Raw genomic sequence first — 16,701 nt, 5'->3', positions numbered from 1 at the left:
GACATTGGAGATTGCCGGCTGCCGCACGCATAGATACATCTGGCCCCAAGATTTAATTGGGTACATTTGCATCTGAGTTTTGTTCTTGCTTATAAGTTAAAAGATCCGGCCGCCAATCACACTCAAGGGTCGGTAACTCAGGGGTAGAGTGTGGGACTGCAGATCTCACGGTCACGCGTTCAAATCGCGTTCGGCCCTTGTCTTCTTCGTTTTTGATGTTTTGGTGTGCTTGTCAATCCCATTGGAGGTTATGTTGCCTTGGTTTTTTTTATCTGTGTCTGTTGTTGAATTGTGGTAGTGCATGTTGACTGGCATCATGTCTATATGATGTCCGGCTGTGTTAAGATTTAAGTCAGGTCTCTTGTTCTATGGATGCTAGGTACGATGTTCATGTCACAGGAACTTGCGAAAATATATTCCATGCTAGGTAGGGTATCGCTCAACCATGCTATCATCAAAGAGTCATAATATATATACACAACCCACCAGAACCACCACCACGCTAAATGTCAACATCAGAGACCATGTCTTGCTGTTCATGCAACGGCTCATCAAACACCATATCAGTGCCTCCACGGGCAAAACCATCGGGACTCTGAACCGAAGGCAAGCTATCATCTTTGCCTAGACGGCGCCGTTTTCTCCTATTCTCAGAGATTTCATCTTGCAAGTCCAAAACTTCCTGGCCATACTCCTCCCACTCACTCCTAAATAGCAATCGGTCCCTCCAATCAACCAAGTCATCTGTTGCCTTGCGTTCTCCAATCGGCCTCTTTAGTCGTTCAAGCTTCACCCGAGGCGCATTTTGAGCGGCTTCCTCCTCGTTATCGCGCTCACTCTCAGTGGTATGAGCGGACCGGCCAATCAATCTCCGAAGATTAGTCTCCTCGGCATGACTTGCTTCCTGATCGACATATCCGGCATACTGATCCTCGTAATCTATTGGTTCATCCTCGTCGGAGAGAGAGGACTCGAATTCGTCATCTGCGGTCATTTCCTGACCATCAGTCTTTTGTCTGCCTCGGGAGATACTTCTCGCAACCGACTCCGTTTGAGAAGGTAACGGCAACTTCCCAGAAAGAATGTCTTCGACCTCATCGTAATCCATCTGGATTGGTTTCCAGTCCTTCATATGCCGACTGTCAACAACATCGAGGGATAGTCTGCGCGCCATACCAATCCAGAATTCGGCGCCGTTGCGTTTCATGCCAAGCACGTCCAGCGCAGTCCTAACATCGCGGCTCTTGACCTCGAGCGCCCTCTCGTGGCCCGCGTCTCTCATCTTCCGCAACCTCGATTCCGCGAAGAAGAGCGACGACTGGACCAGGCGGCGGGTGGCACTCACGGCCAGCGCGTAGAAGTCGGCGAAAGCGTCGGCCGTCAACGACGGGCTCTCGTCCCTGAAGGATGACGTCTGCCAATTATCCTCCAATCTGGTGCCTCCAAAATTCATGAAGAAGCGCTCCGAAAGATGAACCCAATTCTTCATCCGAAACAAGCTAGCCGTGAGATGCACGCTAGATCGATGGTCATGACCCGCATCCTGAGGTTTGAGCTGTCCATCCGATGTCCCTACTTTCAAACCCTCTGCACCCTGACCATCCAATCCCTCCGCTAATTGATTGACAGTTTCTTGTGCCATATGATCATCTGAATTTTCTAATTTCGTATGACTGTCGGCCTTGTCAACCTTGGCCCGATAATCCAATTCCGTAGCTGTCGCCTGATCAATGACCCAGAAATTGTGGTGCTTCTGCCTCCCTACAACATCTTCATGCTGTTGCTCCTCCAAGCGAAGTAGTTCGGCGTAATTCTCGAGAGTCGTGTTACACTCTTCGCTGATTTCAGCGGCAGCGGGGACGTCGGCCAGAATGATGGTTCGACTATGACCCTCCTTCAGGTGCTGGCGCTGCAGACCCCGATGCAAGAGCCTGAGATGCTCCTGCACTTCGATTTCGGACTTTGAGCCGAGGGCGCGGACAGCGTCGCGAATCCCTTCCTTTCCTTTCTTGTCCAGGACGCGATATAGGACTTCCTTCTCCTGGGGACTCCAGAATACGACTCCATTCTGTGTGGATTTGTGTTTCTCAGTATCGAAATCCTCCGGAACAGGCGCGTTGTCGTCGGTAAGCCGTCTTAACACATCAGCGTAGGAATCCACCGAGTCTCGTGAAAGTGACAATTGCAAGTCTTCGAGGGCCGAGGCTCGTGTGATGGTTTTACGTGTTACCCCTGAGGGTCCCGCGTATGGTTTCGCATCGTCCGTAGTTCCCAGCAATGATGCTGCTAGGGTGTTGTTCTCGTCGGTGGTAGAAACGGGGTCCGATGGATCATCATCTATTGAATTGCTCATGATCGACTGACTCGCACCAAATGCATAGATGAGAAACGGTCCAAATCATCTCCTCAGAGTCACATCCAAACCAGTAAGATGACCATCGGAAAACGACCAGGATGAGTGACAAGTCTAAGATTCGTCGGACGCGGTTGGAACTTTTTTTTTATCGGGAAAGATTTCTGATAAGAAACTTGTTTGCACTGTTTGGTTCCAATGATATCTCCTGGCTCGGAATTCTTTCCGTTAGCCGCTCGGTCCAAATGCTTCCTCCCTTCACTCCATGGCATCTGGATGGACTGCTTTCGTCGGAAATTGGGATTGATTCCCATTTCACTTGCTTCGAGGGCAACCAGAGCCCCTTGGAAGCCTAGAGCACGTCTCGCACCCTTGCGTTTCAAGTCCGCGGTAGCTTCCGCAGATGAAGCACTTCCCGCAGCACCTCTCGAACCGCCGGGGATTGTCCTTCGGGAATACCAGGAGGAATGTATCCAGTCCGTACTGGATCATCTGAGCCAAGGTCATAAGCGCCTAGGGATCTCACTAGCCACAGGTGCTGGAAAAACGGTGCGCACGGAAACGTAGTGAGGACGGAGTGAGCGGGCGATGAGAGTTGACACCATTCAGGTTATTTTCACACAGCTGATCGGACGCATTCCCCCTCGCGATGGCAAGAACGACAAAGCGCTGATCCTCGTACATCGAAGGGAGCTGGTCGAACAAGCTGCCCGGCATTGTCGACTTGCCTACCCCGACCGGACCGTTGAAATTGAGATGGGGAATACTGTGGCGACGGGACATGGGGACATCATTATCGCGTCGGTGCGGAGTCTCACCTCGAAGGACCGGATCGAGAAATTCAACCCGGCTCACTTCAAGCTAGTCCTGGTGGACGAGGCGCATCATATTGTCGCGCCCACTTACCGAACTGTCTTGGCTCACTTCGGCCTCAACGAGGCGTCATCCAACTCTCCTGTCCTTGTCGGGGTGTCGGCTACGTTTTCGCGTTTCGATGGCCTCAAGCTGGGCGCTGCGATCGACCACATAGTGTATCATAAGGATTACATGGACATGATCGACGAGAAATGGCTCTCTAATGCCGTTTTCACAACTGTTCGCTCGGAAGCCGACCTGACGAAAGTCAGGAAAGACAAATTTGGTGATTTCGCCGTCGGCGCCCTCTCCGAAGCAGTCAACACGGATAAAACCAATGATATCACCGTGAGAGCATGGCTAGCCAATGCAGAAGGCCGTAAGTCTACTTTGGTGTTCTGCGTTGACTTGGCGCATACCAAAGAGCTCACCGCGAAGTTCCGGAGCTTGGGCATCGATGCACGGTACATCACGTCGCAGACCCCCAAGGATATACGCGATGAGCAGTTAAACAGTTTCAAAAACCTGGAGTACCCAGTTCTCCTGAACTGTGGACTCTTCACAGAAGGCACAGATATACCCAATATCGATTGCGTAGTGCTTGCAAGGCCAACCCGCTCTCGGAACCTGCTGATCCAAATGATTGGAAGAGGGCTGCGATTGTTCCCCGGCAAGAAGGACTGCCACATAATCGATATGGTAGCAACATTGGAAACTGGCGTCATCTCCACACCAACGCTTTTTGGACTCCACCCCGACGAGTTGTTGGAGAAGACAACAATGAAGGACCTCAAAGACAAGAAGGAAGACGAAACTCATCACCAAGAAAAACCTGGCTCCGAGCTCCCTGCATCTTACGCCGAGGACCCTGCTCAAGCTGGCGATATCAAGCTCACCTTCACCAAGTATGACACGATCTACGACCTCATCGGCGACATGAGATCCGACAAACATATCCGCTCCTTGAGCCGCTACGCCTGGGTCCGAGTAGACGAGCATAAATACATCCTCTCCGGATCAATGGGATGGCTCACGATTGCCCGAGAATCGAAGAGCCCAGAGGAGCGTGAGGGACCGGAATATCACTGGACTGTCCACCACGTTATGCAGTACGGCTCATCACTCAAGACGAAGAAATTTGCTCGACCTCGTCTCATCGCCACCACCGAGGGCTTCGAAGCGGCTATCCGCGCCGCGGACACATTCGCCGCCGCCGAATTCGAGGAGCGATACATTTCTGCTCGGCAGCCATGGCGCCAGCAACCAGCCACACCAGCCCAGGTCGAGAGGCTCAACAAAGCCAAGATCCGCGATGGGAAAATCCAAGCCACGGATATGACGCGAGGGCAGGCGGCGGATATTATCACGAAGCTGAGGCATGGTGGCAAGAAGCGGTTCGCCCGCCAAATGAAGGAACGACAGGCCGTAGTAAATAGGGCCCGAGCAGTTGAAGACCTGAAACGAAGGACGGAGGTGAAGGTCGGGCCCCTGGAGAACTAGCATTATTCTGTAACTTGTACATTAGCAAGAATTCCCCCTCCGCAGACAACATTCACCAAAATCTCGAGCCTATCCCTTCGGTTGCCCCCCGCTGTATATGACCGAAGTCCATAGATCGAAGATAGACATGCATACGAACCACACCCCAATCACCTATTCAACCTCAAACCACCTAACTCGCAAAAGCTCCACCGCCGAAGGCCTCTCCCTAGGATCCAGCCTCATAATTCTCACAATAAACTCCTTATCCCCCCTGCGGAGCTCCTTCTCCGAGATCCTAGTAAACGGCCGTTTCCTCTCGGGCGGAATACCCCGCATGATACGCGCCAGAACATCCAACGTCCCAGGGGGACAAATCTCGCGATAGGAGAGAGGAAACGGCCCGAGGAACTCACACTGCCTCTGCAGAATTCTCAGATCGTAGTCCTCGTGGTCCGCAGATACATCAGGCTTGAAGAGGAAAAAGTTATTCCCGTAGAGCAAGGAGATAAGCTGTGAATACCAGTCAGTCAGTCAGTCTACGGTCCAAAGGAAAATTGCCTATAAATCCCGATATTACCGTGGCGCCAAAAGACCATATATCCGGCGCTGTACCCCAGCCGATGCGGAGGTGGACCTCGGGGCTCCGCCATATGGGCGCTCCGATCATGTTACCGTCCTTGGCGTACGCTGAGCTGGCTGGCACGGTGCTTCCGAAGTCTGCGATCTGGATGTCTTTGAGGCAGGCACGTACGGACCTGTATGGACGAAAGTGTGCGCATGGAGGACACTCAAGGCCTCCAGGACAGATTTTGCGACATGTTTGATTTGCGACCTGGTAAGTTTCTGGAAGGTAGAGGCATTCAGGAGATTGTCATCCAGATGCTTCAGGACAATGGCTGGTGGATCGGATGGCTCCATGATCTCGGCGACCAGCGGTCGTATCAAGGGGTCATGTGTTGGAAGCGCTTCAGCACGTCACGTTCATTCTGCAGACGGAAATGATGGACGCTTTTAATGAACACGGGCTGATGTAGCTTGTCTCTGTTGGAGGTTTGTTGCAAATTGAGTCCCGGATGGACATACAGGAGCTTCGTACTTAGCAAGCCAGACTGTCTTCTGGATTTGTTTTCCAATTGTGTAGAATCCTGCTTGGCCTTGAAGAGATTGGCCGATTCGAAGGAACGGAGTCATTGCGTCTGCTTGCAGATACTTGACTGAATGGAAATATGTAGAGGAGTTAAATTAGTACGATAGAGCAGCCTGCTTGATCTGCATGTCTGCGTCGGACACGGAGTTACCAGCCGCCGGATGCAAGAACGGGAAGGAAGGCAAGCTCCCAGCTGAGCCTGGAAATTATGACTTATATAGACTACTTTTCTGAGATTGTATATTCTGATACAGTCTAATCCAAGATAAGAGGATTTTGTTTATGGCAAGCGCTTTTTACTGAGGATCTCCATAATACGCATCCCACGAGAACCAGTCAAAAACACTATCAAATGTCCGCCGCGCCTCCTTACCTGATGGACCCTCACCACCAGGTAAGGCCTCAATATCAGCCGGAAGCCAATCAAGGTAGCTGGCAACATCTAGTCCTTCCAAATCGACTCCGGTGGCCTCGTAACCGTGCCATTTGCGCTGCATGGTTTTGGAGGAAGCGCAATGGACATTGCGAGCGAGCTGCAGGAACGTATTCGCGACGTGCTCAAGCCTGGTACATAGCGTAGCAAGGAGACGCATCTGCGAGCGCATGCTTGCGAAATACGTCACTGTTGTTGCTAGAAGGTTTAAATCGTGTTCTTTCGTGGGTGTCACGGGGCCAGGGTGGTGCACAATGTTCTCGAAGATGACGAAGAACGAGGTAAACGGATAATAGAGGAGATGCCTTCGGACATCTAGTTAGTCTCAGGGATGAATAGATCCGGCAGAGAAAGGTTGCTCACCACATGACCCCATTGTTTACGGAATGCCAATTGGAGACCATTGACTTCAGGAGAGAAATGGCTTCGCGGGCAGAGGATAGGCGCAGACTCGACGCGGAGCCATCGCCTTTCAAAAGAAGTATGAGCACGTGCAAGTATTGAAACTTCATGCTGTTGATGCCCAGAGTCATTTCCCGGACTTGGTCCGCGGTGGATGAAGCCCTCTCAGCTTCCAGGATATCTGTCAAACGCTGCCTTATGCATCAGAAGGGTGACTCGAACTCCAATATAGGATAGCCATATACCTGGTTTGTGTATGAGTACCAAGCATTCACACTAGAACGGAGTTCCATGCACGGGGCAGCTGGCTGGCCGTTCACAAGAACATCTGCTAAGATTCCCATCAATTTCGCTAACTCCATGGAGCAACGAAGCAGCTGAGCACCGAATTGGGATACTCTCGGGTGCGTCGGTACGCCGTTTATACGAGTATGCGGCTGGAACATGAGCAAAGTCTGCTGACCCGGTAGGGGGACATTGTGATACAAGGCAGTGGGTAAGAATGCAGGTCGCCCGAAGGCCAGAGAGCAGGATTTATCCATTAGGAAAAGAAGCCAGAAGAGACACAACTGCTGTTGTTGTGACTCGTGTTTACTGGACAGATGCATACCCAGAGCTTCAGCCTGCCTGCATGCGTTTCCAAGCAACATCCATGACATGTTGGGGGCGGCATAGTCTTCACCATGCATAGCCAGAAAGGCTAGCGCCTGTACGTTAGCCTCTCGCGGTTCAAGAAAGATGCTGCTTTCATTGAGAGCCAACTGCACATTTTGGCGAAGCAACGCCTCGTTAGTGCCATCTTCTGCGGGAATGGCAGATAGCAGCATATAGTTAAAGTATACGACCCAAGCTTTCTCCCGGACCTTGTGTGGCTCAAACACCACTTTCAAGATCTCATCATCTGAGGGAATATTGAAGAATGGTGTGCCAAGCTCAGCCAGCTCAAGAAATCCTGGTTGGCTCGGCGTTAGTCACGAAGCATATACAAATGACGAAACCCAGAGTGGGTGGTCTCACGGCTTATCATTCGGTAGCCCATTGCTTTATGAGGGACATGGAAAGCTTTCGGACGTTTCTCGGCTATTTCAGCCTGATTTGTAGCTAACCGGTTCTGGAGATAACGAAGCTCAGAATGGGCGCTTTGGCACGTAGCATCACTCTGTGGCTGAGGGATCCTCTCAATGGTGGCTGATGCCTCTCGCAAGAAAGAGAATGAATGCGACGAGCCAATGTAGAGCTTCGGACTGGAATGATTCTTTTTAGCCACGATTTCCTGATGTGACTCTGTTGGTGTTCTCGAATTATCTCTTCCAGCAGATGCTGAGCCGATGGCCTGTAAAGCTTTGTCGACGGACTGGGTTAATTGCTGTACCAGCTGCTCGAGGTGCTGTACTCGATTCACTATGGTACGCTCTTCGGCTGAGCTGTGGTCTAAAGACCTTGTAGATCTGGATACTCAGTTACCATGTTACGTAGACACAATTATGGTGACTGACATGACATTGACATTGTCCCGCGAATAGTTGCAGTCGCCGGGCCATGGCTTGCAGGAATTGCACTTCGGAAGCTCCCGGGAACATCTGTCACTTATAAATCGGGTTACAAGCGTATGGGAGTAGGAGAGCCTACTTTAGCTTCTTTTGTCGGCAAAAATCGCACTGTTCATGTCAGTGGCGAGACCGACGCGGTCACCGAATAGCTTCCAGCTTACCGCAAACTGGGCAAGACGGTCCTGCATTGCTGTTGGGGCTGGTCACCGGCCTACCGAATGCCGGTTGCAATTTCAAGATAGCGAGTTACATCGAGTTCCAACACGATTGAGGGTTGGGAATGTCCAAGAACCACGAGCCGACTGTACAGGGAGGAATGAACGATGGCCACGGCATTACAAAGTCCGAGATGATCTTCTATGGTTCGGAAGCTGTTCGGACCCTCCGAAATGAGCCAATGATATGGCGTGCAGCCGGACGCTCCGCGGCCCCGGGTCCATCCCATAGATGCCGAATTATGGGATGAGGGCTATACTCATTCTGAAAGATCCAAATATAAATAGCATGTCAATAATCATTTAATCAGCCCTGGTCCATCGAGAGACAGAGCTACTTAACTTTTCCCACATTATCCGCATATCCCCTACTCAGACCATGAACTCCAACCCATCCATTGCCATCATCGGCGGCGGACCGAGTGGTCTACTCTTCGCCCGCCTTCTCGAGGTCAACGGAATTACCGATTACGTCGTCTATGAGCGCGACGAATCCGCAGTCCTCGGGCCATGGCAGCAAGGAGGCACACTTGACCTCCGCCCTTCCTCAGGCCAGTTGGCGCTCCGCCGTGCCGGTTTGTTCGATCGATTCAGCAACGAATTCGCCCGCTGGAATGCCTCATGCTTCCATGTGCTCTACCCCAACGGGACCACTGCGGTGCGGTTTGACCAGGAAAGAGATGCGCCGGAGATCGACCGTCTGCAGCTCCGTCAGCTGCTGCTTGAGTCGATCCCTGCGCATAAGATCCGCTGGGGCCATGCTGTGAAAGCAGTGGAAAGAAGAGCTGATGAAAGCCAAGAAGGCGACGACAACGGGTTGATCATATCTGGTAAGTTCGTGTATAACCTTTCTAGCTGAGAAACGTCTCTTTGAGAAAGGCAGCTAATTCCCTTACTGCAGATCACGTCGGCGAAGCCTGTATACTCAGGCAAGATGTTTATCGAAGGCAGATTATCACAGGACAATCCCAGTTACGCCACAGCGAAAGAGCTCGTTGGACCAGGGAGCATGTTCGCCGCCGGGCAACACAAGAAGATCGCAGTGCAACAAGTTGCAGACGGGTCGTATCGCGCCTACTTTGGGCTGACTGTCCCCGAAAGTTTCTATCACCATCGCGAAAGCAACGGCTCGGGAGATGATAGTCCTATCAACCGGACAGAAGAGCTGCGCAAATTGCTGCTCTCGGATGCGTATTTCGCTAGGTGGGCCCCGCAACTGAGGAAGTTCGTTGAGAATGCTGAGGGGCCATTCCGTGCTTGGCCCTTGTATCGGATGGAGCCAGAGAAGCTTCACTGGAGTGGAAAGCCTCCTGGGGTGACATTGCTGGGCGATGCAGCTCATGTCTCTACGCCATTCGTGGGAGAAGGGGTCAACTGCAGTATGTATGATGCTGTGGTCTTGGCTGATAGCATCTTCAAGCATTGCGGTGAGGGCGCCCACTTGGACGTATCGAACGGAGAAGGAATCAATCGTGCTCGGGTGGAATACGAGGAGAACATGTTAGCGCGAGGACGAGATTTGATTGAGCGCAGCACCGCAATGGAGGAGATACTCTTCGCTTATAATGCGGTGGACAGAGCCCTCGCCTTCTTCAAGAGTGCCGCTCGGTGAAAGGTTGCATTAGAGATGGGCACCTGAAGTGTATGCTGCGAGTGTAAGATACGAGCATGTTTCGAGATAAATTAGAGCTTCAGTTGTGCTGTGAATAGAGCTGTGACAATGTCATTTGCAATTTTCGGGATTCGAATAGGTTGATCCTTGATCGAATGAGAAGTAATGTCACTGTAACGCGAGCCACGGAGACCACACTATCTCTAGCGGGGGCTTGAGGGATGAGGCCGCAACCATGGGTAAACACGGCAGGTGCTACAAGATTCCAAGTTCCAATCCGATACAGAGAAGTCTTGGGTGTTGATGGAACACCCGATATACTGCGATAAAATTCGATTCAGGTACCAGATTCTGCCCCTACCTCCATGGCCGCTCTGCATGAAATACTTATTAATTGCTTGCAGAATGTTTGAAGACAATGCATTACGACACCCTGACCTCTCCCTCCAGCTAACTTACTCCCTATATCACGCAAACCCCAACCTAAGCCTCATTCCACGACCTTCCTCCCCCGGTACTGAATATACGGCCCATACTTCTTACTAGTAAAGCACCAATCAGTATGATACTCGCCCTGTCTGACGCCCTTCCCCTCTCCCACCTTCCCCAGAGCACCCGGAGCAGCCCCAGATCAAACCGCCACAGAATCCTGGCCAGCACCACCGTAAACTCAATTATCGCCAGTCTCTTCCCGACGCACGAGCGGGACCCAGTCGAGAACGGCGCGAACGCACTCTGATCCACCCCACCGCCACCATCACCACCCTTGCTTTTACTCTGCAACCACCTCTCCGGCCGAAACACGAACGGATCTGGGAAGTACTCCGTGTTGTGCTGGAGGGCATAGATCCCCGCTCCAACCTCCATGCCCGCGGGGATGAACTCACCGCCCACCACCATCCCGCCGGGAGGACCTCGCGCCAGAGAGCGCCCGCAACAGAGGGGGTCAGACGCATGGCTACGTCAATGCGGCGCGGAAGTAGGTGCAGGAGGAGAGGACTGGGCCTGGTCGAAAGTCATGGATGGATGTGAATCCACTGCGGATCTCGTTGGTGGCTTTGTTCAGGGCTGTAGGGTAGCGGGAGAGGTAGAAGAAGGCGGCTGCCATTGCGGTGGAGGTTGTATCTGAGCCTGAACTGTATGGAATCGTCAGCTAGGTCTGCTTCCACTTGTTGAAAAGTGAAAAGTGAAGCATGCATGCAAGGCACGCCGGGAAAGAAAAATGACTACGCACCAGCAACAATCAACAGGTTACTCTCCGCCCACAGCTCCTGAAACGGGAATCCATCGCCGGTCTCCGGATCTTTGGCCGACAGAAGCTTGCTGCAGATGTCCGCTGCCCCGGGGTTGAGGTTCCGCTTGCGATCTTCCATGATGGAACGTCCGGCTTGGGAGAAACGGAGGGCTTTAGCCATGGCGCCCGGGTGAAGGAAGCGACCGATCTGGAGCCTTTCGATCATGGGCTCTTCTGTGAGGAGACTCATACGTCTCATCTGAGACATAATTCCGTCGAGAATGTAGTGGTGGGAGTTGGAGTCAAGTGTGTAGAAAGATCGACCGAAGACGAGCTCGGTCATAACATCGAAGGTGTAGAAGTCACCTTTCAGGGTATCAGTCTACGAGCCTCAATCATATGTGTGAAGACGTACTCCACTCGGCCATGTTCTTCGGACAAGTTCATCCATCCTCATCATCAGTCACAGCCGGACTGAAGTTGTCCTGCTTCTCGCCCAGGCGATCACAGAGGTGGTCAACAACCCGAAGCAATGGAGGCTCAAGCAGCTTCAGGTTCTGGTCGCAGAGGCCTTGGCTTAGGATGCGGCGTTTTCTGCCGTGCACTTTCTTGTCGAAGACGTTGAGGGTGCTGTAGACTTCTTTGATGAGAGGTATGCTGTATAGGACTGGCTCTTCTGAACAACTTTGCCAAATTCATAAATGTCTGACTGGGTTAGTACGTTGGACTGAATTCGGTAAAATATCCATACCATGAAAGCCGGTATTGGAGGCGAAGACGACGCGGTGAGGAGCATATCGAAAGATAGGTCCTATTGTAAAAATAAGCAAGCCATCCGACTAGAGAAACACATATGGGAGACAAGTAACCATATTTCTGATGACAGCGCCAGATATCAACGTGCAAGTCCCCAGACCTGCCGTGCCAAACAGCCCGCCAGGTAGTGAGCTTTCCTGACAGTGGCCCCGGGTATTCGGCCAGTGGGTGAAAGTACAGTCGGTATATGCAGATACAAGATATCTATACATCCATGAGTAGCCTAGAAACGAGAAGCGACTGAAGCACTCAACCTCTAACTCACGTAGACAAACCCGGCGAAGAGACTCCAGCCACCGAACCGGAGAAGAAGATGGACAGCATCTGTTAGGAAGGGAATCATAATTGGTGAGGTCAACAATTAACACACTCTTGCATGAAGGACGCACATACAGATTTACCAGCCCTTTAAGAAATCCATAAATCTCCTTACAACCCCACTAGAACCGTTGATAGTGAACTCCACGTGTGTGTTGGGGTTACGTCAACGTTAGGTTCTTTCAAAAAGACTGCATGTTTCGCTCGTCACTCCAGGATCTCATTACTATTCTACAAGTTCATCAGCAGACCTTCAGCACGAGCAGCACAATCAGAGGGATATTGCCAAGGGAGGCCTGTCCGTCCCACGCTGCAACCACCCCTTCCGATCGAATCGAAGTAATTCCGAAGACAAAGAGACATTACCTGTGCAGTGACGGTTAAGCTTGATCATTCAGTCGATGCCGTCAGCAGTGGATGCGTTGAAAATAAGCCGCAGGGAGATCCGGATATATACGGACGGACGATTAGTATACCGACTGTTTTCTCAGGCATCGATTTTCCCAGCTCTCTGGGAAGAAAACAGTTGGTTTGTGGCAAAGTACAACGTTTCAATTAGCCAGTTTGACTCGAGGGAAAGATATCAATTTAGGTTTATCTGGTGCAGTTGCGGTACATGTCAGCGTGTGCCTTGGGAGAGACGCTTCTTTGTTTAGCAAGTGAGCTGGGAAGGCAGGGGATTGATGTATTGGTGCCCGATCATGTGTAGGTATCTACTGCAGGCGTTTCTTTCACGCCACAACAAAGTAAATGCTTTGACCGCGGCTCTAGAATCTTGGACAAATGCTGTATGGATTCAAACAAGGCAGTGCCAGAAACAAACTGAGACTATAATGGTAATTTCTGTAAGAACAAGAAAAAACGATGGTGGCATCTCGCCCAAGATATACAGACACCAAAACCAGAACTTTAAGATCATCCAATACCAATGCTTTTCACGTGGTAGCAACGTATAATGCGACCACAAAAGCCCCAGAAACATTGCCTCAGTCACCTCGCAAAGTATAGTGAGCCGCTATATACCACAACTCAATTGATCTTGATCTTCTTCCGGTCCATAAACAGAGTCAGGACAAAGCAAAAGCAGCCAGCGGCCAAGGACTCGATGAACACCCGACTGATTGCATACACGATCGCCCCCAAGACCTGCTGCTGTTCCGACGGACTCAGACTCTCTAAGAGTCTACTCCCAACCCCGGAGGTCAGACTTTGGACTTGGGTATGATCCATCGAGGGGAATAGTTCTTGAATTCTGCTCTGTGCCAGGTTCAAGAAATTTGAATTTCCAATAGATAACGCAATGGCAAGTCCTCCACCCCTCGCACACATGATGAAGCCAACGGCGCTGGAGATCTCTTTAGGACTGACCAGGAACTGCGCGAGTGCAAAAGGAGCATTGAGGTACATTCCTGTACCAATGCCGTTGATAACCATAGCACCGTAGATAAAAGCTTTGGATGTGTGAAGGTCAATGTGCATCAGCATGGCATTGGCAGCAATGACAAGCGCAGACCCGGCAGCGTACCAGGGAATGCTGTATCCTAGCCGCACCATCAGATGGCCGTTCAGGAGAGTGAATACCGCTAACGCACCGATGAACGGCAGTAACCGTACACCAGCCAGCAAGGATGAGCTATGTTGGACAAATTGAAAGTAGAGCGGGACGAAGTAGATGGTCACGAAGGATGAAGTTCCCGCAGCTGCCCCTACCAGGAATTGCACCACCAGATCCTTTCTTTTCAGAAAGTGCACGGGGAACATCCTATGCTGAGGATTAGACCAGACCTGGTGGATCCCTAGAATGATAAATAGAACTCCCGAGACACAGAGTAGTGCTATCTCGCGACTGCTGTTCCAGGCAAAAGTTGCGCCGCCAAAAGAGATGGCCATGAGAAGCGAGACGTAGGCCCCAACCATGAACGTGTTTCCCACCCAATCAATGGCTCTCAGCCTTTCTAGAAAGCTCACCCCTGGTCGAAGATCACGGGAAGGGAGCAGAAAAAAGTATGCTGGAGAGAAAGCACCTCCAATGCAAAGGTTGATGTAGAAGGCCCATCTCCACGTTGCGGATTTATTATCTGCAAAGGCGCCACCAATGACAGGACCGAGTCTGCGCGCATGATTAGCTTGGTATGGTTGGACTGTTTTGGGAAGCACCCACACTGTGCCTATACCGAAAACTGCCCCAATGACCCCAATATACTTCGGGCGCTCTACCGGAGTGGTAAAGATTGACAGCATCATCATGACGCCGAGATACATACCTCCGCCGCCCAGTCCAGCTATCGCCCGCCCGATGATGAGCGCGTCCATGTTAGGAGCGGCACCACATACAGCAGACCCAATCTCGAACACAGCAACACAGAGCACGTATATCCATTTCGGGTTGAATTGACCGTACGCACGTCCCCTGGAGTGTGATTGTAAGATTATTGAAGAACGAAGCCGGAAGAATGCCGTACCAGAAAAGGTTTGTACTCGCGGACCCTAGAAGGAACGCCACAGAGAGCCATGGAAGCTTTTCAATGGAATCGAACTCGTTGATGATGTTCGGTTGCACATCTGCCACAATCGTCTGATCAAGCGCGAACAGAAACACGCTTGACAAAATGGCGACCACTAGAGTATATTTATTAGATGCAATTCGACCGGCTTACGGAAGTATCACATACCGCCAAAAGCCCACTTGATGCCGTGTATATCCCGTGGAGGAGGTGTAGGCACAACAGAAGGCGTGGGTGGTGATGCCGGCGCGACTTCATTCAAGCTTGAATCACGACGTGTTTGCTTCTCCTCGTCGGAATGTTTCTCTCTTTCTGAGCCTGCTACTGTCTCCGAGTTAGCCCAGCTTGCGGACGGCTGTGGGTGCTGAAGCTCCCACTGAGCTGAGGCAGTCCTAGACATAGTCATTGATAACCAGTCAAGAGTAACGAAACGAGATAGTAAGAATTGTCAGAAAGCATCTTGAAAAGGAGCCGTGCAGGGTCTTTAAGACAATTCAATTCAGCTAGAGCTTAGTAATGTCATGCTTGTGAGAGTTGGCAACCCCCATGGAAGGCTTCAAGATTAATGAGTGCGATTGATAAGCACTGTCATTGTAGCCTCGGATACAGTAGCCCGTAGCTTGTTGAAGGACGAGGGAGAAAAGATGATATGGTGATGTGATGCCGCAGTGTTACTACGCTAGGCTACGGGTGGGGGCGGCGGACCCCGGACTTAAGGCGTTGCGGGATCGCCAGCGCCAGCCTAGCGTTTCCCACGCATTTTGAAAACACTATACTTCGGTATTTGACATCTGAGGTACTGAAGTGGGTAAAATCACATATCTATCTATCTCCAACTTTTCCGAGCTTGCGAATACTAGTTATAAGGGGTCATTTCGCCCTAACAGTGTGATACTACCTCTATCTCAGGTTACGATTTACCCTCCTACCACCATGATACTCGACGGTTTCGCCCTTGTCACCGGAGCAGGCAGCGGCATCAGCCGTGACATCGCTCTGGCCTACGCAGCTTCCGGAGCAGCAGGTGTCGCCTTCGCCGACATCGATCTCAAAAACGCAGAACGAGTCTCAGCCGAGAGCAAGGCCGTCGCAACCAACCCAGACTTCCGGGCCCTCGTCCTCCCAGTGGACGTTTCTCTCGAGCAGAGTGTGGAACAGATGATGTCCGAGGTGGTGGCCTCGTTTGGCAGGATAGACTATGCAGTGAACAGCGCCGGGGTGAGTGAAAGTCTATCAATGTGCTTCATTCTGGACCTTTACTTATTCCAGATAGATTGGAGTCCAACATCCCGCAGAGGTATCCGAAACAAGCCTGAGCAAATTCGACGCCTTCTTCAGCGTCAATGTCAGAGGCACAGTCATTTTCACCAAAGTCGTGAGCCGTGCTATGAAACTTCAGACCAGGAAGACTATCTCAGGCCGCAATGGAACTCGAGATAACGTAATCGTCAACCGAGCGAGCCACGCAAGCGAGCGAGCCACCCAAACCGCCCAAATGCCTCACCAAATGCCTCCCCAACATGAATTCTGATTTGTATACAAAAATATGGTGTTTTGAAGCCTTAATTACACTGTTTTAAATATCTTTTCACCCAGTTCCTCGATTAGGACATCTTGTATGTATATGGCCCAGAACACCGCAGTTACTACACCGGGGAGGTGCCTGACGGCGAGGCTGCTGACTCTTTATATAGATTGCTTTATTCTTCTTTCTCTCATGTTGGAATACTTCTCTTGCTTTATTAACGGTGAGGCTATTTAGGCTGGTAAGCTGCTTCTT

The 16,701-nt window shown here is 51.2% G+C and overlaps 8 protein-coding genes and 1 non-coding gene across 9 annotated transcripts; 4 read left to right on the top strand and 5 right to left on the bottom strand.

Moving 5' to 3' along the window:
• Window positions 1-126: 126 nt before the first annotated feature.
• On the top strand, window positions 127-198 carry BO97DRAFT_t236. The gene has a single exon. It is a non-coding gene; the product is annotated as a tRNA-Cys (tRNA).
• Window positions 172-2,353, bottom strand: BO97DRAFT_472925 (uncharacterized protein; the record flags this gene model as incomplete). Its single annotated transcript, XM_025700187.1, has 4 exons — window positions 172-335; window positions 631-1,555; window positions 1,691-2,190; window positions 2,224-2,353. 4 exons carry the CDS (start codon window positions 2,351-2,353, stop codon window positions 172-174), a joined length of 1,719 nt encoding a protein of 572 aa, XP_025547701.1.
• A 254-nt stretch (window positions 2,354-2,607) lies between these two features.
• BO97DRAFT_376242 (DEAD/DEAH box helicase) lies at window positions 2,608-4,817 on the top strand. Its single transcript, XM_025693012.1, has 2 exons — window positions 2,608-2,902; window positions 2,963-4,817. The coding sequence occupies exons 1-2, from the start codon at window positions 2,630-2,632 to the stop codon at window positions 4,706-4,708; spliced, it is 2,019 nt and encodes a 672-aa protein (XP_025547700.1). The 5' UTR covers window positions 2,608-2,629; the 3' UTR covers window positions 4,709-4,817.
• A 44-nt stretch (window positions 4,818-4,861) lies between these two features.
• Window positions 4,862-5,881, bottom strand: BO97DRAFT_437486 (putative serine/threonine protein kinase; the record flags this gene model as incomplete). The annotated part of the gene is made up of 5 exons (XM_025697851.1): window positions 4,862-5,200; window positions 5,268-5,407; window positions 5,446-5,611; window positions 5,665-5,731; window positions 5,787-5,881. 5 exons carry the CDS (start codon window positions 5,879-5,881, stop codon window positions 4,862-4,864), a joined length of 807 nt encoding a protein of 268 aa, XP_025547699.1.
• Window positions 5,882-6,133: 252 nt separating this feature from the next.
• BO97DRAFT_353820 (uncharacterized protein) lies at window positions 6,134-8,333 on the bottom strand (the record flags this gene model as incomplete). Its single annotated transcript, XM_025692067.1, has 6 exons — window positions 6,134-6,575; window positions 6,634-6,863; window positions 6,918-7,632; window positions 7,896-8,120; window positions 8,151-8,252; window positions 8,302-8,333. Coding segments are annotated over 6 exons (1,746 nt in total), but the record flags the coding sequence as incomplete, so codon positions are not given.
• A 501-nt stretch (window positions 8,334-8,834) lies between these two features.
• Window positions 8,835-10,013, top strand: BO97DRAFT_306054 (FAD-dependent oxidoreductase; the record flags this gene model as incomplete). Its single annotated transcript, XM_025691162.1, has 2 exons — window positions 8,835-9,271; window positions 9,317-10,013. Coding segments are annotated over 2 exons (1,134 nt in total), but the record flags the coding sequence as incomplete, so codon positions are not given.
• A 526-nt stretch (window positions 10,014-10,539) lies between these two features.
• Window positions 10,540-12,442, bottom strand: BO97DRAFT_437484 (cytochrome P450; the record flags this gene model as incomplete). Its single annotated transcript, XM_025697850.1, has 9 exons — window positions 10,540-10,635; window positions 10,665-10,931; window positions 11,050-11,185; window positions 11,316-11,649; window positions 11,699-11,714; window positions 11,751-11,959; window positions 12,005-12,094; window positions 12,153-12,303; window positions 12,365-12,442. 9 exons carry the CDS (start codon window positions 12,440-12,442, stop codon window positions 10,540-10,542), a joined length of 1,377 nt encoding a protein of 458 aa, XP_025547696.1.
• A 1,004-nt stretch (window positions 12,443-13,446) lies between these two features.
• Window positions 13,447-15,321, bottom strand: BO97DRAFT_446036 (MFS general substrate transporter; the record flags this gene model as incomplete). Its single annotated transcript, XM_025698608.1, has 4 exons — window positions 13,447-14,527; window positions 14,579-14,827; window positions 14,880-15,036; window positions 15,090-15,321. The coding sequence occupies 4 exons, from the start codon at window positions 15,319-15,321 to the stop codon at window positions 13,447-13,449; spliced, it is 1,719 nt and encodes a 572-aa protein (XP_025547695.1).
• Window positions 15,322-15,854: 533 nt separating this feature from the next.
• Window positions 15,855-16,353, top strand: BO97DRAFT_330763 (NAD(P)-binding protein; the record flags this gene model as incomplete). Its single annotated transcript, XM_025691343.1, has 2 exons — window positions 15,855-16,139; window positions 16,195-16,353. Coding segments are annotated over 2 exons (444 nt in total), but the record flags the coding sequence as incomplete, so codon positions are not given.
• Window positions 16,354-16,701: the final 348 nt, after the last annotated feature.

The sequence above is a fragment of the Aspergillus homomorphus genome (genome assembly GCF_003184865.1).
Source record: "Aspergillus homomorphus CBS 101889 unplaced genomic scaffold BO97scaffold_46, whole genome shotgun sequence".
NCBI lineage: Eukaryota > Fungi > Ascomycota > Eurotiomycetes > Eurotiales > Aspergillaceae > Aspergillus > Aspergillus homomorphus.
This window is presented reverse-complemented; position numbering and strand designations above follow the sequence as displayed.

Coding starts and splice junctions, on each gene's coding strand:
- BO97DRAFT_376242 (XM_025693012.1), top strand. CDS start 2,630: ATGGACTGCTTTCGTCGGAAATTGGGATTGATTCCCATTTCACTTGCT. Junction 2,903..2,962: donor CCACAGGTGCTGGAAAAACG/GTGCGCACGGAA, acceptor GACACCATTCAG/GTTATTTTCACACAGCTGAT.